We start from the raw sequence: 26,024 nt of genomic DNA on the forward strand, positions 1-26,024 counted from the left end.
ATTGAAGAAAGATATCTATGTATTAACTTGTCTAATTTAAGGTAAGAACTTGGTAAAATATTGAAAAACAGTGGTGTTTTCCTTTAATCCAAATAGAGATGATTTATAAAAATGTCAATGCTACTCTTTTCCATATAATAATGCATGGTTTCAGAAGACTTGTAATAGAACACACAAGTCAACAGGTATTTTATATTTTTTTTATGGTTTATTATCTACACTAGTCAACATTTGAAGTGAATCAAAAAAGTCCATCAAAGACAAGAACTTTATGATAGGGTTTGATCCACTTTAAATGTTTGCTAGTGAGCCCAACCACATGTGTCGTCATTAACATTTTTAATATCGTGACAAGCAAATCAAAGCCAGTCATACTGGTTTGGAATAACAAGAGGGTAAATAAATGAGAATTTTATATTTTCAATAAAACTAAAACCAGAACCCCAACCTATTAAGAAAAATATTAAGGTGCTACCAGAAGGAATGTTTATAAGAATGATTTTTTTTAGTTTGGACTGAACTAATCCTACTCTCAAGACCAGCTTGATTGGTGGAAGACATTTGTTGCACAGCAGGATATATAACCAGCAGAGCGATAGTAATGCCTACTGCAGGTAATTCAGCTAACCCTATTATTTCTAGATCTAATACTGCTTTACAGCCAGCATGAAGACACCATAAAGATGCTATTCTCTCTAGCTCTGCAGGAAGTTCTTTTACTGAAGATGCTTTGTATAGAGGATCTAAGTATAACAGCACAAGAAACAGCGTGACATTATGCTCAGCTGAAAAGGACTTTTCGGTTAAGAGCCTCGATTCTTCACAATGCAGCAGGAGGTTTCTCGGGTGAAGTCACGGCGATCTATATTGCACAGTGAGCGTACGGATCCTCAAACACTGAATGCTCTTCGATACCTCTTGCAAAGAGTGTAATCAGCTGACAATGGACCCTGAAAGAAAACGAGAGAGAAAAAGCATGAGTCAAACAAAATAGAACAAATTAAAACATTTTTTTTTTTTTTTTTTTTGGTGTTTGCCTAAGCAACGCTCTGATAATGTATTATTTTGTGGGTGTTTGTCATGGGCATGCGTTTTTATAATAGGCAGATGCTTCTATCCAAGGACAAAAGAGTGAATTCACAATACACATTTTTTATCACTATGTGTGTTCCCTGGGCATCGAACCCACAACCTACCAACTAAGCTTCAGATTGTTTACGTTTGAAAGATTGTGTGAAAATTGTAAGTCTGTTAAAATTTTGTCTGAATTAGACCAGGGGCCAGATTTACTAAACGGGGCAAATTAGCACGAGAGCGCAAATCCAAAGTAGTGCTTTGAGAGTTGTAATATCTGCGAGTTATTTACTAAAAAGGTGCAAATTAAATAAAAAAAGAGCAACAGATTTCCATAATGACCAACGCAATCTACAAAGAGCAGTACAAATTAGTTCAGGGTTGCAAATAAGCAGAGCTGATGCTCCTGCAGGTGCAGGTGATTTATTAACACCTGATGCCCTTGAGTTCAGCACCACGGACATCTCAGCTGAAAATTCAGGGTGTCAAATCCCAGCTAACAAACCCATAGTACACTTAAAAGAATCGTAGAAGGTTTACAAAAAGCTTTACAATACTTGGTATTGTGCGACTTTGCCTCCAGCAAATAAAAGACATGGCTTGGCAAACAATATTTTTGAATAATATGTCTCTTTGTCATTCCAAATATCTGTTAAAAATCCTCTCTTATCTCTTATCAGCAACAACTGCAGCTATTTCAAGCACAAAATGATTCAAGAAATGCTTTTTTACAAATACCAGTAATATAACACGCACAAACAATTGTAAATCCCATTTGCGTGAATCCTTTAAATACTCTCCTCCCATAAATTATGTGTCTGAAAGGGAAACTCCTAGAAATGCATAAGCAACAAAATCAATCGCAAAAATAACTAGACCACACCTTTTCAGCACTAATTATCCACTGCGCGCCTTAAGTAAATCCCGACAGTCTTTATTTAACACCAAAATGATGGTTTGCGCTCGTGCAAGCTGTTAGTAAATCTGGCCCCATGCGTTAAACAGGCAACCAATTAAAAATGTCAACAGTTTGGTGCCACTTGAGACACTGTGTAAATGTAATCGGTGTAACTGCAGTACATATCGGGCCTTAAAGGCTTAGTTCACTCAAGAATGAAAATTTGGTCATTAATTACTCGGGCTCATGACGTTCCACACCAGTAAGACCTATGTTTATCTCCCGACACACAAATTAAGATACATTTTGATGAAATCTGAGAGCTTACTGGGCCCTCGTAAATAGCAATGAAACTCACAACCAAGGTCCAGAAAAGGCAGTAAAGACATCATTAAAATAGTTCAAGTGACTACATTGATATAAATCTATATTTCAAGTGACATTTTGTGCTCATAAAGTCATTCTTCAATGCATATTCACGAAAGCATGGCATGCATACATTAAACACCGGCATCTTGTGTCAGCCATAGACGTATAAATATTCATAGATACCTCACTAGACCTCTACATAGATGCATGCTGTTAATAGGGAACACAGAAAGCTTTTGGATTACATAAAAAATATTTTCATTTGCGTTCTTAATATGAACAGAAGTCTTACCGGTTTGGAATGACATGAGGGCGAGTAATTAATGATAACATTTTCATTCTGGGATCTTTATGTGCTTAAGTTTATCAATAGAGATTGGCTCAACACCACCGATAAGCAATTCCAATAATAATACTTGACTTAGCAAACACCACATTTGGTGTAACAATAAGTGCTACCTGTTCCAGTAAGCAATAAAAGGCACGTCATGTAAAGTAGAAAGTTTTGTAGTAAAATCTATACACCGCTAGGTGGTTTGGGGCCATTTAATTTCCTCTAATTCCACTCAATACTCTGGAGGTGTGTTCAGCGTTCAGGCGAAGGCTTTTTCTTCAGTGGTATCATCATCAATTATCTCAACAGGTTATTTGCTTACTCATTCGAGAAACAATTACTGGAGCTGAAAATGGAATAAATGAATGGACTTCTATTTTAATTAAAGGAGGTGAGCCTTTAACAGTGAGAGGGCCATTAAATTAGGAGCATTTCATGGCTACGCATTGTTGACAGAGAACAATGGGGCGTAAAGGAAATGATGTGTTCGGAAGAGCCGTCATGCTGCATAAAAGAACAGCTCGTCTTCACAAGCACGACAGAGGGAATTATAATAGCATCTTTTCTAAATGATCAAAAGACAAAAGTCTGTTTGTTTGCCTCTTTTTGTATTCTAGTGCTGACGGCTATGTGATCCTGTCCTGGAGAGAACTCAGCAGTCAGCATATCAGCTACAACCACCAGTGATAAACACTTCATGTTCAAGTGTAGCCATAAACATTTAGACTTGTCTTTGGCTGTTGTGTATTATGTCATATATGTACATAAATCACCTTCTGTAGTGTCACCTGCATCTGGGTCAAAAAGTTGAACACCCAGCAAAAAAACTGATAAATACCCAAAATAGCCTAACGTTGACTGACCGTCAGCCTGGTGTGTCAGGGCCTATAAGACGTAGGGTGTCCTACCTGACTTGAATGGCAGAGTGAGGCAGGATTTCTCCATCACAGTTCCAGTTACTCTGGGCTGGCATGCAGCCGCAGGCTCTGTGTTCCCTGCAGATCTGACTGAGGAAACGCTTGCCTCCAGCACCACTCTCTCTCAGATCCATCTCAGAATCACACTCCTCATATCGGGGTGTAAAGTGAAACTGTTTCACCCGGTATACCTCCACAAAAGAGTGATCAAACTGTAAAAAAGCCAAACAAACACAGTTATGCTTACTAAAATCTGCTTTAACCTAACTAAACAGCAGGTGTGTAAGCACTATCTTTTAAAAATCAAGTCTATCAATCAGCTCTGTACTATATGTTATCATTTAAAACTGAAATGTTGATACACTGTAATTGGATGCTGTTATTTTGTTAAATAATTGTTTGATCTAAACAAATTTGATGGACTACTACACCTAAAAAAAGAAATCATAATGGTACACTTTTTTTTACAACTAAAGTCCGATTTATAGTCGTGCGTAAGCCCTATGGCGTAGGTCAGGGATTGGCAACTTCGGTCCTGGAGGGCCGGTGTCCTGCAGAGTTTAGCTCCAACTTGTCTCAGCACACCTGCCTAAAAGTTTCTAGTATGCCAAGTAAATCCTTAATTGGCTGCTTCAGGTGTGTTTAATTATGGTTGGAGCTAAACTCTGCAGGACACCGGCCCTCCAGGACCGAAGTTGCCCATCCCTGGCGTAGGTTATCCGTAGCCAAAATTTTTAACAGCGCGTCAGTTCCACTCGGACCGCAAGCGCTGTGATTGGTCCACCAGAACCCCTCCCGTCAGGTAAAAAAACCCTGCGTCATAGGTATTTCCATTAGCAAAGGTGAAAACAAAGATGAGCCAAGTTGAGGAGTGATTTAACTCAAACTGCAACAAAAGTCGCTGTTTATTTACTTCCATCATTGTTGCTGTTTCGTCTTCGTTTGTGGGATAACTTGCCAAGCTTCTTCTTCTTTTTTGACGGTCGCGCTGCTACTGTGGTACGTCAACACGGATGATGACACAAAAGTAGAAATGAAAACCGACGTGGAACCTACGCTGTCGCAGCTACGCTGTAGGACCTATGCACAACTAAAACGAGCCCTTAAAAAATTTAAGGAACACGACAACATTTTTGGACTATAGCTTATTCACTGTTTTCCCCAGAGTTAGATATGTCCATACTAGGTCAGGGACTTTAACGCGTTAATTAAGATTAATTAATTACACAAGAAATAACGCGTTAAACATTTTTAACGCATTTTAATCGCACTTATTTTTGCACCGCGGAACATTTCTCATTGGATGAGTTTCGGCAAAGCGATTATACTGGAGCACCAACTAGCGTTCATGACTTCAGACAACAACAAACCACAGTGAACATGAACGAAGAAGCTGATGAGATCGCTTTGGTTGGCCCCGTGGATGGGAATTTTTTTTATAAAAAACGAACGGATGAAAGCGTCGATAAGAGCATGGTTGTGTGTAAGCTATGCGACAAGGAATTCACATATCACCCATAGCACATCGAGCCTCAAGTATCATCTCAATGCAAAACATATAGCAGCTAGCGTGGACGTTAGCCCGACTCTGGGTACAACGACTTGGTTGAACAAAAATAAAAAATAAATTGTTGCTTAAGCTTATGTATTCAGTCATTATTCATGGTATACTAAAAATCCATGTGAAAAAATAACTAAATAATAAATGTTCTCAGGTCAAATATTTATATGTGATTAATTTCGATTATTAATTACAAAGCCTCTAATTAATTAGATTTTTTTTTTAATCGAGTCCCAGCCCTAGTCCATACATACAGTTTCCATCCCCGTGCGTGACGTAACTCTGTCTGACAAACCCACTGCTAGCCTAGCTTAGCACAAAGACTGGAAGTAAATGGCTCCAGCTAGCTTACTGCTCTTAATAAGTTACAAAATACGCCAACATTTTCCTGTTTATATGTTGTGATTTGTATAGTCACAGCATGTACAAATAACAAAGTCATATGAGACACAGCATCTTTTATCCGTATACATACTGGGAACTATATTCTAAGAGGGCGAAGCACTGCTAGTTGGGTGGAGTGATTAGCGCAACTCTGAGCGAAGTCTCTGTTCCTTACCAGGGGGCTTCTCAGGTGCTTCGAGCAAATAACTCTACCCAAATAGCAGTTCTTCTCACGTATTAGGAGCAGCATGCTAGCTGGAGCCATTAACTTCCAGTCTTTGTGCTAAGCTAGGCTAGCGGTGGGTGTATCAGACAGAGTTACGACATGCAAGGAAATGAAAAGGGTATGTATGGACTTATCTAACTCTGGGGGATATGGCGAATAAGAGTCCCAAAAGGTCGGCATGTTCCCTAAATTAAGGCTTTTAGAAAGTGTGTCCATTTGCCTTAATGAAACATCAGTGGGTTTGAGAAAAAGCAGGTACCTGGTCATCTTTATTGGTGTGTCGCAGAAGATGTCGCAGGAAGTCTAGGCGCGAGCATTTCCTGACGAGGATGAGGTCAGTGGTTCCGTCTGCGAGGTGTGCCGATGGCGACAGGCCTTTGGGACTGCGAGGACATGCGCAACTCATGCTGGCTGCGTTGATGGCCAGAAACTTCCCTCTAATTACTGTCCATTTGCCCTGACGCTCTAAGAGACAAGGACAACACTTAACACATATACTGTCTGTACTGCAGAGTGAAGCCATCATTATAAACATCATCAGGTAGAATCTACATGTAACTCTTTCCCTGCCATTGACGAGTTAACTCGTCAATTAAGAGAAAACGCTTCCCTGCCAATGATGAGTATTTCTGTAATATTGCTATTATCCATTAGGTTGCGCTCTTTCACAACTTATAAAATCCGGAAGTATCGCCCTAGGGCAAACAGCTGTATGTCCGTTTGTGTTTTTAAAATCGCTCTAAATCTGATCTTATTTCATTTCTTCTTATGTCTTTACTGTACTTGTATGAAATGAATATGATGTGAATAATCACGTTCCTTTTTTTACTTATTGTTAATTGTTTCCTCTCCATAATGAAGAGACCAAGTAAAAAGCTCAATTCATTTCAACATCCTGTCCATGTGAAGCTGTGGCATTCATTTTTATTGATGAAGGGCTTTTTACTTTAACTCTGTGCATCACTCTTTGACTCATTCCTCCCAGAAGACTCTATTTATGCCACACGGTCTGAAAGCGCTCAGGAAATCATCATGCACAAATGCCAATTTGGGACTGTGAGGGCAGAGAGTGTGTCTGTAAACAGCACTTATCAGTGCTCAGGGTAAACACACAGAATGGTGGGTAACCGAGGTGCCAGTTGTTTGGAGGGTGCTGAGAGGCAGAGATAATATGCTGTGTGTGTGTGTGTGTGTGTTTAAATGATCAGCCGACCGGCAGCTTGAACCATTTGGCCTAATGTTCACAAACAGCGTGCCAGGCGAGCCGACAGATGGGGGCATTAAAAATCATGGCTTGGAAATGCACTTTGTTGGCCTGTAGCGTGGGTGGGCACATTTACAACAGAGTAGATATGAGACTTTCTCTTCAATGCCAATTTCAGTTAAATACCGGTATATAGACATTTCTCAAAAGTGTCCTCACCAGCATCAGGAACATTGTCTTCATCATTGCTCACCAGTTTGTCAGACGAGGATTGCCGACAGACACTACACCTGCAAACATTAAAACAGTACTTAGTTTCTCACTAAATGAACACTGGAAAATATTAAATTTATCTTTATTTAATTTTATCTAAATCTTCACATAGTTTCTATTTAGCACTTTACCTAAAATATACCGTTTCAAAGCAAATACACATAAAATTTTACAAATAAAATACTGCAGAGTGAAGCCATGTTCTAACAATATGAATATAAACATCATCAGGTATAATCTACATTTAATGTGAAAGGGCTTTTTTACTTCTGTAATATAATTAGAAAGCTCACATTACCTACAACAGTGGCCTTAAACAATACTTCAACAGCTGCTGATTTACTTTAAATTATGACTCTTCGGGCCCTATTTTAATGATCTAAGCGCATTGTCTTAAGCGCACAGCGCAACGTCTAAATGGTCGTGTGCGAATACACGTTTGCTAATTTAACGACGGGAAAAATGGTTTGTGCACCGAGCGCATGGTTGAAAATGGTCCTATTTTTTATGAGTAATGGGAGTATTTGGGGCGTAACGTGCAATAAACCAATGAGAGTCTCAGCTCTCATCCCCTTTAAAAGCAAGTTGCGCGGGCGCTATGTCTAATCCCTATTTAGATGACAGACTTTGTAAACTGAAAAACTAAGCAGAGGAAGAAGATCACCAGTTTAAGATTAATGTTAAATAATTGTGTTGTTTTTCACTTGTATTGGAACCTTTAAAAAATTTTCTTTTAGTCATGGAAGTAAAAAAGCAGGCTTTTAATTGCTTTAAATGTATGGCTATCCAATATCATCAAAAAATAATTTACAAGTATGTAAGAAAAGGTTTGTACTCTAAAAATACTTTATTTGTAACAAACAGGAGATAAAGAATTTACAAACGGCTCTCCGCAAGTTTCAGCACTTGGACAGCGTCATTAGTTTTTTTTAAGCATTACTTAAAAATGTTTCTCATCTCACCATATCCACAGGTACAAAGTCATCATATACAATAAATCCCTGAAGTAGCATTTTAAAAAAGCATTTAAAAAAAAAGATGCATTTGTTTAAAGCAAAGCATTTATTTACTTTACTTACCAGGCTACAGGTGAAGCAGCTCTTTGCGCCTTCTAACATCTCATAATTAGTCCTCATTTATGTCCAAGAGACTCAATAATAATCTTTTACATTCAATCCTTTAATCTTTCATATTTAAAAGCGTTTTTGTGCTGCTGCGCATTCATCTAGTGATAAGCAAACCAGCGTTGCCGTTTATAGGTGCATATTACTATTGCGCTTTTTAAATAACAAAAAAACATATTGCGCCATTGACTTTAGACTTTAGACAAGTGGCCGGAGGCATAAAACTTTAAGACTAGTCTTAAAAGTTAGTCATGATTTTTTTTCTTCAAGACTGATCATAGCTGTTTTAAGTATGTTACATAGAAAGGTAGATTGGTCTCATTTAAATCCAAATAATAAGACTGATTAGCCCTAACTAATTGCTAGTTAGTCAGAATCTTTCTTAAGACGCAGTCTTAATGTCACGGCTATGTTTATGCAACCGGCCACAGGTTTTTGTTGGTCAATGGCGTAGTCTATTTTAGTTGCCTCAAAATAGCAACGCGCCAACAATGCGCCTGAACACACCTCGTTTTCAGACCAGAACGCCCATGGGCGCAAAAGGGGGCGCAAATGCATTTGATATTTAAACAACGTGGCGCTAAACGTGAAAATGATAATTGCGCAGGGTGGAAACTAGCAAAAGACACTTGCGTTGCGCACTGCGCTGCGCACTGCTTTGCGCACTGCGCTGCATTGCACCGGGTGTAAGATAGAGCCTGTTAACTCGTCAATTAAGAGAAAACGCTTCCCTGCCAATGGCGAGTATTTCCGGCAATCCATAACACTGCTATTATCCACCAGGTGGCGCTCTTCAGCAACTTGTAAAACCTTGAATTATCGCCCTAGGGCAAACAGCTGCATGTCCGTGTATGTTTTGATCATACTCTGAATCTGATGTCTATCAAGAGTCCTTCATAAAAATCTAAAAATTTGGTGTTTTTGAAGAAACCTACCCATATTAGAGAGGTGATACAAAAAGAACTAATAAAGGTAGGATGAAACCTTTTTTGCTTGAAAGCAGAGGCTTTGTTCTTTCATTTGATATATTGTCTTTGCAAAACTGTACAAATTCATACTAAATGTAAAATCATGAAAAGCATAATAGGGGCTTTTTAAAATAAATAAAAAATATATCTATATAAGCTTTATTTTTTAAAAGCTTTTAAAGCTTTGTTTTAAGTCTGACCAAGTAAGTCAGTTAGACAGTATATATATATAATAGACAGTATTTACCCAGATCGGCACTGGATTTTATCTCTGGGAGTTCCCAAATTCCCTTCAGCAGGTAGAAATGACACAGTTCCCTCGTAGTAGCGATGTGACAGAAATGTTTTAATACCTGTACCAAAATAATCTCCATTAAAAACTGCCGTTGGATAAAGGTCAAGTATTTTAATCATTTTCCTGCAACGGTATCTTGTGTACCTGAGATATCGTAGCGGGCTGGCCCCATCCAGCGCTTTCTTTCGCTGTCTGTCAGCACGTCTCCGTAGAAACCATAGCCCAGCAGCGACACAGAGTAACGCAGAAAGGTGTCGTTATTGTGCACCGAACAAATGTCCATTGGCTGAGAATCACCTGTGGGAAATACCAGGACAGATTTCAGGAAACAAAGGCTGATAACATCAGAATTCTGTGATAGGACAACACGTTTAAACAATGAAGCACACTGCGGCAAAATCACAATCCAAATTGGTTTTTGGAAAGCCGTATTTCCATATAGGTGTGATGCATGAATAAAGAAATAAGCCACTCGAGGCAGTGATTTCATCATAGTTAAGAGGGGTTGTTAGGGGACTCTTATGGAATCTGTCAAGATGACGTCTGGGTAATATTTCACCACAAAATCAAAAGATGACTAAGAAATTATATTTGGTATAAAGAATGAAACCTATTTTAAGAACATTAACATTCATATGAATATCAAGCAGCCCTTCCCCTCTTTTATTATGATTATGCAAAGGTCTATATATTATATTTATTACTGTATATATTACTGTAATATACAAGACCAAAACGCTCAGTGGTTTCTCATGTTTTAAAAATGTCCTAGAGTATTCAAATTTACCCAATATATTATATAATACACTACAAAAAAATCTTACTTAGTATTTTGGTCTTGTTTTCAGTGGAAATATCAAAAAATTGTGATTTTTCTTGATGAGCAAAATTACCTAAGAAAATGTATCTAGTTTATAGAAAAAAACTATATAATTCAAGTAAATTTAAACTGAAAACAAGCAATAATATCTGCCAATGGGGTGAGAAAAAACATCTAAAAATAAGTTTCTTTTTTCTTAAACACTTAATTTAAGCAAAATTTTCTCACACCATTGGCAGATAGTTTTGCTTGTTTTAAGCACAAATTCCCTTAAATTCTATAGTTTTTGTCTAAAAACTAGACTTATTTACTTAAGACTTCTTAAGAATTTTTAGATATTTCTACTGAAAACAAGACAAAAATACTAAGTAAGAAAGTAATTTTTTCAGTGTAAATGTTATATCAATAATTGTTTTAAAGTCATCTCTCTACAATTTTACAATATATTTTGATAGACGGTTTACTCACTGTTTCATGGAATGACAGAAAAATTAATTTACTAAGTTGCAATTTCTTGCTTTCTTTTCTTTTAAACGCCATACCAGCTTCTAAGGCTATATTCATGGTGAGAATAAAGTATAATTAAATAAAGGAAGACTAGGAAAGATGTTTAAAATTAAAATTGCAATTTATGATAAGCCATAATCACCATACCACCACTTGTTCCAATACCATTATTGTGGTACCCTCAAATATATTGTCAAAGTTTTTCTCCTATCTACAATCTAAGTATGCAGTCTATAGTACAATAAACAAAAGCGCATGAATTGACAACTGAATTTATGCATTTAGCAGCAACGCTTCTATCCACAGACACTTGCAGGTATAATTTTTTATGCTGCTGCATGCTCACTGAATCAAACCCATAATCTTAATGCTTCTAGTGCAACTGAGGACTCTTAAGTTAAAACCTCAAAATAGTTCTGACTCTGAATTGTGATGGATGAGCCATGTTCGTACATCAGTAACATTTTATTTTAATGTGCACGTATGCTACATTGCTTGGCAACCATAAATTACAGACTGTGTTTACAGAGGGGCATACGTTAAAGCGTTTTAATATGTGCTACAGATTTTTTTTTATGCTTTTATAGATACTATGTTATAAACAGTAAAACAGAAATATTCTCACTACAGACTGTTCTTATCTGACAGCTGCTGGCTGGCAAACAACCCAACCACTATTACAAGAGCATAAACAGGTTTGGCTCAGAGATATAACATTGAGAAAAATAACATCACACATTCATTGCTAGATATGTGTATCGTACTGCAGATATGGAGCTGTCTGCTTACCCACAACGATGTGCAGTGCTGAGGTGACGGGGTCATTTGAGCCCACGGTGGCATAGCATACACAATCAGTCGAACCTGTTTCAGAAACACATTTCATGGGTCAGGGGATCAGAAACAGCCTAAATCTATCTCTCATAATTCACTCTGAAGGTTAACGTATGAAAATCATTCTTTCAATTTCAATTTCACTGGCATATGGGGGCAGCAGCAATCTAACCTTCAATTGCCAAAGTTAACTAAACGTCAGAAGCCAATGAAGTTTTTGGTCCATTCAGCCCATGTGAGAATCAAATTTTTCGATCTTCTTTATACAGAACAAAATGGCTGTGGCTGAAGCATGGCAGGGCACTTTTATATAGAGAGATGAGATTTCAGATAAGTTCAGGCTTTTTTCTATTTCTTATATGCTCGCTGATAATCTAATTCCGCTTTCTTAAATTGCTTATATAACTGCTGTTAGGTTGACGGTTTAAAAAGCTGCAGATATGCTGGCCTGTATATTTTAGCATCTATTGTTACCACAAAGGAATAAATAAATGTCTAGATGTTTGTGAGACATTTAAATCTCAAAGACAAAGTACTGAGGCAGTTCTATGAAAAATAATAATTATTAGTATTTCTAACATTTTTAATGCCATATCAGCAACAATGCTATATATTCATGGTGATAAACCTCGTAAGAAAACCATACATCAAGAATAAAAGACAAAAAATATGTTCTGGATTTTAAAAAAAAAATAATAATCTGAACAAAACTGCTATCTATTTGTATTGAAAGCAGTGCATTGCTTGTATTTATTTTTACTTTCAGATCAGCTGTAATCCAGTAACATGATAAAGCTTGACCTGAGAGCTGCTTTTCTTCTTGTATGTCTGGCAGGCGTGAGATAAGGCCATAAATGAATTGAATTATACATGCTGATAGCATTACTGATAACAACATGGACTCTTTAGCTCCCTTGAAGACTCTCCCTTGGTCAGAATTACGTGGCAAGCAACAATATCAGAGAACATAATTTGATAAGTCACAGTTATTATATTATCAAGAGCTTTAGTAAATGATTATAGTGCATGACAACAGATTTATCTGTCGATTACTAATAACATCTCTGCTAAACCTTATTCAAGTATTCAACCTTTTGACTGACTTTACAGACTTAGACATAGAATACTGTCTACTAGGGCTGCACGATTATGAGAAAAATCACATTATTTTCCCTGATTCTGTGATTGAGATTATTAATTAATATGTTAAGTATGTTTTAAAGGGGCCATGTCACAAGACTTTTTTAAGATGTCCAATCAATCTTTGGTGTCCCCAGAGTACATATGTTAAGTTTTAGCTCAAAATACCATATAGATAATTTATTATAGCATGTTAAAATTGCCACTTTGTAGGTGTGTGCAAATATGCGTCATTTTGGGTGTGTCGTTTAAAATGCAAATGAGTGGATGAAGTGCATACACTGATCACAATGATGGCGGTTTGATGTAATTCAAACTCAGTTCTGCTGTGAATTATTTTCTCTCTCTCTGCACTAAATGGCAGTGCTGTGGTTGGATAGTGCAGATTAAGGGGTGGTATTATTATAATAAGAGCTCCTTATGACATCATAAGAAGAGCCAAATTTCAACAATCTATTTTTTCATGTGCTTGTAGAGAATGGTTTACCAAAACTGAGTTACTGGGTTGATCTTTTTCACATTTTCGAGGTTGATAGAAGCAGTGGGGACCCAATCATATTGCACTTTAACATGGAAAAAGTCAGATATTCAAGCCATGACCCCTTTAAAATGTCTTAACTTTCTGTCAAAGTGTAAATATCAAATACAAAAATGTGCTCCTGAAATTAAGACTCACTTAAAACACACACACACACACACACACACACACACACACACACACACACACACACACACACACACACACACACACACACACACACACACACACACACACACACACACACACGTTTCCATGTTTTGTGGGGCCATTCTATAGATTCAATGGTTTTTATACTGTACAAACTGTATATTTATATTCCCTTCCCCTAACCCATACCCTAACCACAACATCACAGAAAACTTTCTGCTACCTTTGATTTTCAATAAACATCATGTTTCATTTATAAGCTTGTTTCCTCATGGTTTTGAAAAAGAAAAAATTTAAGTGACTGATATAAGTCCACAAAACCCATACTAAACATGTTTTCCCCACACTTTTCAAAACAGGATCTACTATAGTTTTTCTTTAAAATGATGTGAAAGTCATTCTGCTTACCCATTCACATAAAACAATATATGGATTTACAATTTCAAAGTCACTTTTTGGTTAGGAAGGCAATAAGCAAGGATGCTGGAAGCTCTTGAATAATCTGTGATTGACAGCTAAAGAACAATACACTTGCATAATGAGCTGCATAATCATCCTTAAGGCAGTAAGACAACGCCATTATTGTTACGTGTTTGTTTCTAAAAGCAACACAAAAGAAATGCCTTCCCATGCATGATCCTGCGTTAAATAAACTTACTGTGCAAAGATATACGCCAATAAACAAGGTTTTAGATGTGTTTAGATGCGTCTTAATACAAAGTGCGTCAAATATTAGGCATTGTGTTTTTGTGTGTGCGTTTGGTCGTTGATCGCATCTGACGAAAGCACAAAGAAAACATTAGCGTCTGGAGATAACTTTTATTTACAGGCGAGAGTAGATGACAAGTAGATGTAATGTTTACAATCGTATCTTTTATAAGAATACCACAAAGCGCGTCAAATATGAGGCATCGTGTCTTTGTATGTGCGTTTGGACATCGATCCCGTCACACTGACGAAGCACACACACACTCGCGTCTGTCTGGAGATAACTTTAGGCGTGAGTAAACAAGTAGATGTCATGTTTGCAATCGCATCTTTTATAATGATACCATAAAGTGCGTCAAATATGAGGCATTGTGTGTTTGTGTGTGCGTTTGGACGTCAATCGCATCACTGTTTGATGAAGCACACGCACTCGCGTCTGGAGATAACTTATCTCCAGACGCGAGTATAAAAGTCGCGAGGAAACAAGTAGATGTGATGTTTCCAGCACTCGGATTAAAACTCAACACATCACTGAATGGCTGCAGAGACGTATAGTCTCCATTGACTGTGGGGTTGACTAATGAATATGGATGATCTCTGCTATTCTCTTCAATGGAGCGGGCGTGGCTCATTATAGATAATGAAGTAGCAGGAGAATGACGGTACATCTCCCTCTTCTAATACAGTTAACAACGAATGACAATATTTGTTTTCGTTTTCACTTACATCTTCCAAAAGCAGACATTCCAAGCATTATGTAGACATGTATATTTTGTTTCTATGACAAGTATTCGTTAAGTTACAGTTCATTTTTCTGACGTGTTACTGAAAGTACTTCACTGAGGGAGAGAGAACAAAATGCGCATCATGTTTATTTTCTTAATTTTGCGAAAAAAGCAAAACATTCTGTTTTTATTGGGAGTGGACAGAAAAAAAACTAGACACTTTAACGTTTTAAATGATGTATAAATCATATCTGTATGTCCAAAATCAGCAGAGTTATCCAAGTCTCTTTGAAGAGTGATTGAAAAATAAAGAGTTTGACCCCAGAGTGTTAATTGCTGCTAACCAAAATCTTCTTGGGTTCTCCAGGGATAAAATGAATGTGTTTTGGCCGAACGGACCAGAGAAGACCTGATCTCTTGCGTGTGTGCATCTAGTCCTTTTCCAACCCCTCATTTGTTTGCCTAAAGCGCTTGCAACATCATGTAGCTGCCGGTAGGTTCACTTTCGTGAGCCAGACTTGTCAATCAATTTTGAATGCACATTTCAGTGGTTACCTTCATGTCGTTGTCAGATAACAAATGAAAACAAATGGAGCAGCGGGCCAAATTGTTTGCAAGGCCACTGGGGTTTCTTTCTGTCTGACTGGTGGGTGCAGGGCGGCAGACTGCACGTCGGTGCCGTTTCCATTTGGAAAAACTGCCACCGGGTTGGGTCAGACTCGGGTCTAATTTTCTTTGAAAAAATGTATGCACATCTGTTGTAGTCCAACCTGCTGGAATGATGCCAATGCGAAGTCCACATGGAACAAGCGTCTCCTCCATGGAGTTCTCATCGACACCTTTGTCACACTGCGTACGAGACACGAGGCCATGCATGATCTCACTGAACATGCCATCTCCCCCGACACACACCACACTGCAGGCAGAGACATAGCACTGATCACAAAGTTATAAGGTATATTAAATAATAGATGACATTTGGGAAAGTCTGTTTTATTACTGAATTTACTATATTTCAGGCAAAGCTGGTTATAGTAATACAGAGGAAGAAAGTTTTCAGTTACTAATAACGAGGACGATTAAACAGGTTTCATGTGTGAAAGTTGATATGTCTAAACTGCGGTTTACGGATGCAGACAAAAGAGATTCCATTATTTAGTGAAAAAAGCCTTTGGGCTAGCTTTGGTGCATCCACAATGATGCATCATTGTCGCAATTTTCCAAGTTGCCTCCCATCTTGTGCTGCAGTGCCAAACCAATGTGTATTCATGTGAAAATGTTGATCTGTGCTTTGCTGCAAAAGACATATTCCTCAGCAGGCAAATTAAGAGTGGCTGCACAGCAAATGTGATTTTCCAGAAGATATGCACTCACCCGTCGTACTTCTTTAGATCAGCCTCTGTCTTCAAGTGGTCCTTGGCATGATTTGCATGCTCTGTAACTATAGAAACAAAAGGGAAAAATCATTCCCGTGTTAACGGGACGATGACAACCAGTCTGAGCAGGGGGGTGGGGGACATCATTATGTTCATCTGGCAGTTAAATTGCATTTTTCTCGTGTCTTGATGGAGACTATCCATCAAACTACATCAAATGATAAAGCTATAGCTGCAATGAAAAACAATCCCTGGTACATTTCATTACCGGTTCTTCACCATCAGCACTGATGTAAAATTGTAACTCGGAGGGACGTGTCGAAAATGAATGGGGCTTAGGATAGAGCCCTGTGGATCACATTGATGATATGTGCCAAAGGTGATTTATGGAGCTTATTAAACCGTCTGCAGAACATCTTGTTTGGCACCTCTAATGATTTAGTTTGAATGGTATTTGTCCAGCGAGAGATGCAGCTTACCATTTACAAAATATTTGTGTGGTCATAAAAACAGCCCTTAAGCAACTGCTGAGTAAGCCTGTAATCCTTTGCTCCCACAGCTAAAAGAGTGTCCTCCCTAAAAACTAGTAAATAATGAATGTCTTTGCATTCCTATGTTTATCGACTATCACACTTTGCATTATGGCCAGCTCTAGTGATAGATGACACTGTAAATAAAATCATATTCTTGGGACGGCCTGACAGGTGGGGCCATTTGTCAACCGAGATCTATTTGCAACGCGTAAAAGCTCATTTTTTATTTAAATGTTAATGCAGGCAGCTGACGGGTCCTCACCAATCACGTTGGTGGAAATAGAAGCCCGGGAAAAGATGGGGGCCACTTTGTGGTCGTAAATCTGCTTCCCGCGTTGTTTTCCTCCATAGGGGTTAATGTACACCAGCAAGTGCTTCGGTCGATTGGCTGGAAAATAAGAGGCAGGTAGAGATTTAAGTCTTTCGTTTTAATTTGTCCAACTTTAAAAAAATTCTACGTGAGAACAGATGAAGACCTAGGAATGTACTAGATTAAGCATGATTGTAGACGCTTACATTTTTTTTAATAGTTTGGAATTAAAATTGATAATTAAACATCGTTTACCATATTTTTAACTTCATTAACTACTGTATAATTTTAGTGCTGATAAAAATAATTTCTATAAATTCGACATGGATCAAACATTTGGGAATCAAAGAGCATATTATTACTCAATATTTAAAAGAAAGGGTCATAAGGACATACTTAACAATGCTAGCTGTTCTTTAATAGTTTCGACCCATAGCAAACACAGGGCCCGCTCAGGGCAGTGAAAAGTCACGTCGCTGCACCGCCAGCAGTGCTGCCTCGTCCTCTCCACATATGTAACTATAAAAACAAAAATCATAGACCAAAATCAAGTACCAACCTTTATGATCAACTTTGTTTGGGAACATGCTACAGTAGATCAAAGTTGAGATACAGGCCACACGTTTACTCTTATCAGCGAACAGATAAGCTGATAACAGGCTGGCGTGTCTGTGCTTGTGTACCTGTGAAAGCGTGCTGTTGGGAGTCCACTGGACTCTGAGGAACCTTCTGCCATTTCCCACTGTACTTACTGGGACAGTCATCATCATTTTCTTGAACAGCGATGATCTCACACACTGGAACACAATGACTACCTGTGTGAAGAAAACAAGTGGGTCAACCTCCTATAATATGAGATTCTGTTCCAAAGAGTGAGCTGCCCTACAATCTATTGTATACATTTTGCTAAGGTAGCATCTGTATCTTCTCGGGACCCTAGTGACTGAATCTGATTGTTCAGCATAACAGGCAACTCGGTGCAGTGTATAAATAGCCCTGAAGAGTTTAAAGTTCACATTTTGAAATGCTTTTATTATGCTGACGTACACTCAGCAAATCTGTAAAGGCCAGTCTGACATTCAGTTCTCTCTGAACCCAAACAGAATAAACAGACTAATTAACTGATGAACCATGAAACAAAAATCATTTTAAGCATCCACTATGTTGGCAGTTTCAGGCAGTTCCCTAAGAAAAAATATCTGTGGTTTTTAATAGTAAAAGGGAAGTAATCATGTTTGATTACAATATATCAATCAGAAATAAATTGACAAAAAAGATCTGCCACGACTCACTTTGATAGTCTTTGCAAATAAAAACTTCATATTAGTCCCTCAAAGCTACATATTGCTACCAAAGAGTACACATTAGTACCTCAAATGTATTGTACCAAATGTCAACATATGTTTACATAAACTGTACACTTTAGGACCTTTTTTAAGGGTACTGCCCCAGTGACAGCTTGGGACTTTTTTGACTATTTTATTCTAACACTATAGTTTTACTACAAATATCATTGTCATTATTAAAGTGAGGCCATGGATACCAAAAAGCTATAGTTATGGTTATATATATATAGTTATAGACCAATTTCGTGTTTGCAAACGGAGATGACGTTTTTTGTGGGCGGAGCCAAACTGGTTGCAGAAAGTGACTGCTCCGCAGTAGGGTTGTGAAGTGTTTTAGCATTAAACCGTGATTTTTATGGATCCGGTGTTCTGTCGAAGTCTGATTCCTTTATGTTTCCCTTTAGTGCAATGTTTCTTAAAGCGTTTTAATCACGTTACGTTTATTTTTTTAGATAGATCAAAAGTTTAAATGGCTTGCTACTGATATGCATGTATGTAATGTATATGTATTGTTCTTTGCTAAATCAAATATTTTTACAGTCTGAATCGCTAAAGTACATGTAAAAGCAATACTATCATGTATTATATATAATAGCGTTTATTAAATATTTCATAATTTTCCTGTTTTCTATTATTTCTTCCTTAATAAATTATAATTGTAACATGATAAAAACGCTATAAGAATCACATGGAGGGAACAGACTTCGACAGAACACCGGACATCTTCTCTACTTATTTTCTATAATGATGTCTTTGACGATGGTATTCTATAAAAACGAAAGCCATCTTTTTTTGGCATTCTTATTCTGACACTTAACAGCACAACAGGACATTTTCTAGTGAGTTATCTTGCTCTTTTCACTCGTGTCTAATTCATTTTCACTGTTTTTCTGCAACCGCATTGCGCGCGCAGCTTGCAGTGACGTAACTGTGACGTCTACTCTAAATTGGTCTATAGCTATTATCAGTAATAATTTAATTGGTTAAAAAGTTACAGAAATGTTGTCAACCATAGAAACGTTTTATTTTCTATTTTAATTATCAGGGCCCGTAATCAAAATTATCTTACCACTAAGAGCTTTCTTAAATAGCAGTAAAAGCTCTCTCCTAAGAGTTTTCTCCTAAAACCTATTCACAAAGTACTTTTCCTAAGGAATTGGTAGAAATCTTAAAGGGGAAAAAATCATGAAAATCTGACATTTCCATATTTAACTGCTATAATTGGGTGCCCAGTGCTTCTATCAAACTATAAAATGTGAAAAAGTTCAACCCAGTAACTAAGTGTTCGTCAACCATTCCCTGCAAGCATGTGAAAAAATAGGTAATGAAAATTTGACTCCCCTGTGATGTCAGAAGGGGATAATACCGCCTCTTATTCTGCACTAGCCAACCTCAGAACTGCCATAGAGACAGAGCGCAGTTATGCTAATTTGAAAACCATGCCCACTGTGGGGGAACCAATCCAACAGTCTCCATTGACTTTGTATTGCGAGAGGCATTTCTAGCTTATAACAAAAAACTGAATAATGCCTAAAAGCTGCTATGTGACAAGATGTACAGCTAACAAGCCAAAGAACCCAGAAATAAGTTTTTATAAGATGTTGAGCCGTAAAACTCTGCCTTTAAGGAGAAAAAAGTGGATCGCCGAATTACGTTTCCCCCTAGTGGGCGCAGTTCTACTAATAGTAGTACTATGAAAAGTTAAACTTTTGTGTCTTTAAGCGCTCATTTTTTTGGGGTCGACAGCTTATAAAAACTTATTTCTGAGTTTATTTGGCTTGTTAGCTGTACATCCTGTCACACAGCAGCTTTTAGGCATTATTCTGTTTTTTGTTATAAGCCAGAAATGACAAGGAGACAGCCTCTCGCAATTCAATGTCAATGGAGACGGATGGATTGTTTCCCCCCCAGTGGGAGTGGTTTTCAGGTTATGACGCTCTGCGCTCTATCTCTATTTAGTGCAGAAATCAGCTGATTTAAAAGGACACCCCAAAACAGCAAATTTTTGCTCACAACTACAAAGTGGCAATTTTAAAATGCTATAATAAATTATCTATATGGTGTTTTGAGCTAAAACTTTACATACGTACTCTGGAGACCAAAAAAGATTTATTTTACATCTTAAAGTCTTGTGAAACATCCCCTTTAAGTTAAAAGAGAAGAGGCGGGGCTGGCCTTGTTGCTATGGATGATGTCATCAAGATTACTAACTATGGCCACAGTGATTGGCAGATATGAGTGATTTAATCCAAGGTATAATGTAGTATCATGATGCCATAATCAAATAAATATTTTTAAATGAAAATGTAGTCATTTTTAAATAAAGATTGTAAAATGTAGGCTTAGTATTAACTATTAAAGTAAATGCTAATCTAATTTACAGCCTCTTACGTGTCTGCATTTTATAAACAATACTCTGATATGCTTAAAGATGCTAAGGTTCTTCACAGCGATTCAATAAAATTCCCATTTGGGCTCGCAAAAGAACCATGAGTCAAAAGATATAAAGGGATTGATCGACTAAGCAATATTATAGGCATGCAAGAGGGCTGTGTATCTAGCATCACAAATGGCTCTAAATAGACGCCACAATTTCAAACATTATGATGGTACTACTGAGAGAGAGCGCTTTACTTTCTGTTTTCTTTCAAATGGGTTGAAAAAAGTACAGTGTGAGTGCAAGCTTGTGTGGGAGTGGGGACAATCATGCTCGGGCACGTTTCGATCCGATAGGTATAATATGAGCGGGCCCCAAGCCTTTTATGATTTTAATCATTGCATTTAAATGTTAACAAAACTTGCGCTTAAAATTTTCTCTGTCAACCTGACATATGCCTGACAACCTGGGAAAGTAACTGAAAGCATGTATTTGGCTTGCTGAAGATTGCATCAAGGGCAAAAAGAAGGACACCATACAGCAAGCAAACCCAAACCATTTAAAACCAAAAGTCTGCAAGTCCACATTAAGTGTGACATTGCTTTAGAATTTGGACACAATTATGTATTTTTAAAAAAGGTAACATATCCTGCCAACCTTTACAAATATCCTTTTGCATTTTGGAAACATGTCTACACTTTCTGTTGGCAGTATCTGTGATATACAGGACACAGCAGGGAATTGGATTCTTCTTATGTAACCTCAACATTAGTCAGAAAATAATGACAAAATGCTTTGAGACTCCAGTTGTGATATTTCCTGTGAACATGGTGAAGCTGGCAGCTTTATTTTGTTTGTTTCTGCAGTAAGACATTATGTAAATGTCAGTTTCCATCACCTCTGCATTCTGTGGAAAATATCTAGGCAAACCATCAGGGATTTTTTGCATTCTGACAGCCTGTGCCCAAATGACTTGAGTCAGCTTGTGTCATGTTACGTAATGCAAGCTTCCTAGAAAACCCCTGGGAGAGGAAGTTAATAAGGTTTGACCTTATTAAAAAGATCAGAGAGTTATGTGGATTAGAATAGAATGGAGTGGGGCCTAAGAAACTTTACTTAATGCCTAAATACAAACAATTTATCATAATTAAATTATGATAAATTTAATTATTGATGCCTTTAAATTAGATGTAGTGCATTTCATTTTTACAGAGCCTAATGAAACCTTTCATACGATCAGATGTGGCCATAAACTTGACGGCATCATAAACAGGGAAAACAAGCTGATAACAGTTAAGTGATACTTTTATATTACAGTGCTTCGTTACAATGCTTGATTTCATTATAAAAGAGAGCTATAAATGCAGGGTCAATACATTACAGTTATAAAGTTCATAAGGTAGATGCCAAAGCAATCATCTTTTTCTCAATAGCTTCTTGACATCCACTCACAAGTCAAATCTTGGTTCATTTTTTTAATAAAGTATCATTAAATAGAGAAAATGTAATGTTGTCATAGAGTTTGACAATGGAGGTCAAACTAAATATTTCATGAACCGTTTAATGTTACAACCTTGTTTATGTCTGGCTATAGTCCTAAAACTCCCCATCATTAAACAGTAAACAAACATAAAAAAACCTTTGGTAACATGGTTGAAATGTTAGGGTAATGAGCTTAACAATTACAGCCAAGCCAACACTATAGTTTTATTCCAATGTATATGCTTAAAAAAATGTAACCCTCCTAAATTCACCCATATACTTCCCGTATTAGGGTTGTGCCGATAGACGTTACTATCGACAATAGTCAGATTGCGAGTGTGTTGTTTCCGCTACCTAGCACATAGGAAATTTCAGAGCGCCTGGGCTTTAAAGGAATAGTCTACCCTTTTGCCATATTAAACTATGTTATTACCTCAACTTAGACGCATGAATACATTTCTATCTTTTTTCAATGCGTGCACTGTACAGCGCGTCGTGAATGTGTTAGCATTTAGCCTACACCCATTCATTCCTATGGTACCAAACAGGGAAGCCACCAAACACTTCCGTGTTTTCCCTATTTAAAGACTGTTACATGAGGAGTTATACCAGTAAGTATGGTGCCACAAAATAAAACTTTTTTTGGTACCATAGGAATGAATGGGGCTAGGCTAAATGCTAACACATTCACAACGCGCTGTACAGTGCACGCATTAAAAAAAGATAGGTATAATTAATTTGTCTAGGTTGAGGTAATAACATAGTTTAATATGGCAAAAGGGTAGACTATTCCTTTAATAATAAGCTTGAATTAATGTCATCTGTTTTAAGAAGGTTGCGGTTATGATAGTGTTGCCCTATCAGCTTCTTTTTTGTCCACCAATCAAGTGGCTTATCATAAATGAGTAAAAAATGAAAGAAAAAAAAATTAATGAATGAATGAGTAAACTATTGCCCTGCTCCCCAATACTATCATGTATCGGTAATCTCACAGGCTAATGACAGGAGGACGATCTCACAATGGGGCATATCGCCCCACACTATCCTGTATCTTATTTAATAAAATGCCTCTAATGAGACGGACATCTATTTGAATAAAATGTTTTGATGATGTCTCGTTTCTGTGTTAAATACAATAAACTTGTGAATTGGGGAAGTAAAGCAAATTACAGGAAATGCCGCTAAACAATAGTTGACATTCCCGGATCTATTAATATTATTTCGGAGTGATCTCCTTCCAAAACACACTGCGTGTCCTTTTCAAAGACACGGATCTGGGGCTCAACTACACACAACAAAGCAGCTCACCATGGTGTTCAGAACAGAGCTATGGTTAATGGTTAAATTGCTCAAAGAAATACTGCTAAATAATTAAACTATCAGTAACACAACTGTTGCACAAGAAAATAGTCCCCTGCTCAAGGTTTCTCCTGACACATAAAAAAAGTGTTTAAATGGATGCAAGAAAATCAGGAAATTTGTGCAGTGGGTGGCTGGAAGCCTAGACTTTAACATGTTAACTCTCTTCCAGCAATGTTCTGAAGTGCTGTGCTTGAGCATCATAACAGGGCATTCATTTTTGCGTGACGTTTCCAGCAAAACTAAACATTTGTTTAGCATAAAAGGGCCCTCCACAAATACTGTCTTTTGTGTCCCCTCTCCTCTTGTTTCATGTGCTCAGAGCAAACTACTTCATGGTGAAAGGGGTTTGATTACACAGCAGATCGGAAGAAGTACACTACACTGGCAAGCTAAAGCTCTCCACAGTTAAAACCGATGCCCAAATAAGAAAAAATAAATGCTCATGATGAATTATTATTATTATACAAATGAATAAAAAGACAGTTGATTATGACATACCAAATAAAAGGCTTAGGGAATATGGCACATCAACGTCATCCACAGCATCAAATAAAAATCAAACACAAAGATAACAACATAGGCTATATTAAGGGAATTATGTCAATAAAGTTCACAAAATTCCCCCTAACCGTCTTTGTGAGCAGAACACCCTATTAGAAGGCTACTTTATGCAGGGTGGAAACTTCAAATTCATATGCATCATAGCCCAGAGGAAAACATCCATCAAGAGCTTTAAATAAAGACCTGCTTTGTGTAATAGATATTGGAGGTCACCGTGTTCTCAATGGCTCCTCAGGTGTATGTATCAAAAGCTTATGTACCGTAGGCCCACATTACAAGATTACCAAAATGACTGATTAACTGTCCAAACCTGCAAGATATTCCATCAAAGATAGATAGAAATTCATTAACAATGATATATACAGCAATACAGAGAGACTGGTAGAATACAATGTGTGGAGACTCACAATCCTATTCCTTAAGATTATCAATGACATCTCTGACCTTCCAGCACAGTCTATGAGTACTTCACAGTCTTTACCAACAACTGAAAACTCTAAATCTATACTAAAAAATAAATAATAAATAATTACATTGCTAAACAAACAAACTTTATTCAATTAAGAAAAACTTTTCCACACAGTTTAGGTATGTACAACAATAATACAACAAGATGATTCAAAACAATGTCATAAATGTTAACTGAAACAACTTAAATTTAAGCTTCTGCATCCCGTAAAGCACATTTTAAAATGAACAATAGAGACATATACTTCTATAAGTATAGAAGGGGGAATTTAAATGAAAAATTATTCAATGCAGTGCATAAACATATATCATGAATTGCTTTATTGTATTTTTTTGGTAAGATGTACATATCATTAGTGATTGTCTAATCAGACGTTGTGTTCACAAGTATGCGTCTGAATTCAGTCACGTAGTAAATGCCTAAACTTGACTAAAACAATGAATCAAGTAAGTTGTCTTATACATGTCTGAAAACGAATTGAAAGTTTTTGAGAAATCTTTTGTGTTCATAAAGTTTATTCAAACACAAGACAAAAGCTTGTAACACTTGATGTTTTATGGGTATTTATATCTAATTTTCAATACCATCAGTACAGCATGTAAACAGACAACCTTGTTTACGCCACTTGTGTCATCCGACTATATTTGTTTGTTATTATATTTCCTTTATAGTTAAGTTACAGTAATAATGTGTTCCAAATAAGCGGGCCACATTATGCTGGGTGCTACGCACGCGACCACTAAGCAGGCAGCTTCTCAATCAATAACATCGCATTTTGTTGCCCATGTTATAACTGTATCAGATATTTAACTCACCAGCTTTGACAGCTCCATATATTGCGCGCCCGGCTTGTTTTTTGGTGGTCTGTGTCTCTTTCCAAGCAAGAATCGCGCAATTTAATATGACCTCATAAGGTCTGCGCTGAACACAGAGCACGGAACACAACAGACGCGGCTGCTTCTCCATTTCTAATAATAACGACAGATATACGTTAGTTATCTCACTTTCATCTTCACGTCGGCTTTATGCTATACCGCACTGAGATTGTAAATCATATTAACAAATAACGATAGTCGCTACCATGTTGCTTGTCTTTCCATAAGCAGTTTAGCTACATAGCGGTTCTTTCTTTCCTGACAAAGTGGGAGGGAGCAAATGC

At 37.3% G+C, this 26,024-nt stretch overlaps 1 protein-coding gene across 2 annotated transcripts; it reads right to left on the reverse strand.

Moving 5' to 3' along the window:
- Nucleotides 1-207: 207 nt before the first annotated feature.
- On the reverse strand, nt 208-26,015 carry cerk (ceramide kinase). 2 transcript variants are annotated; one of them, XM_065263419.2, is made up of 14 exons: nt 25,946-26,006; nt 25,681-25,833; nt 17,952-18,083; nt 17,665-17,787; nt 17,221-17,346; nt 16,424-16,490; nt 15,820-15,965; nt 11,744-11,818; nt 9,772-9,924; nt 9,580-9,685; nt 7,187-7,257; nt 6,023-6,228; nt 3,584-3,804; nt 208-950 (listed from the first exon to the last, which is right to left on the reverse strand). In XM_065263419.2, exons 2-14 carry the CDS (start codon nt 25,829-25,831, stop codon nt 863-865), a joined length of 1,665 nt encoding a protein of 554 aa, XP_065119491.1. In that variant the 5' UTR covers nt 25,832-25,833; nt 25,946-26,006; the 3' UTR covers nt 208-862. The 2 variants fall into 2 exon arrangements, with proteins under 2 accessions (XP_065119491.1, XP_065119489.1); XM_065263417.2 differs by having other exon boundaries at nt 25,681-26,015.
- Nucleotides 26,016-26,024: the final 9 nt, after the last annotated feature.

The sequence above is a fragment of the Paramisgurnus dabryanus genome, chromosome 1, assembly GCF_030506205.2.
Source record: "Paramisgurnus dabryanus chromosome 1, PD_genome_1.1, whole genome shotgun sequence".
Classification (NCBI taxonomy): Eukaryota; Metazoa; Chordata; class Actinopteri; order Cypriniformes; family Cobitidae; genus Paramisgurnus; species Paramisgurnus dabryanus.

Excerpts from the sequence above, each read along its gene's own strand:
- cerk (XM_065263417.2), bottom strand. The coding sequence starts at position 25,831 with ATGGAGAAGCAGCCGCGTCTGTTGTGTTCCGTGCTCTGTGTTCAGCGC. Across the intron at positions 18,084-25,680 it reads ATATGGAGCTGTCAAAGCTG|GTAGTCATTGTGTTCCAGTG; the intron begins GTGAGTTAAATA and ends TTCTTCACACAG. Across the intron at positions 17,788-17,951 it reads CCAACAGCACGCTTTCACAG|TTACATATGTGGAGAGGACG; the intron begins GTACACAAGCAC and ends TTGTTTTTATAG.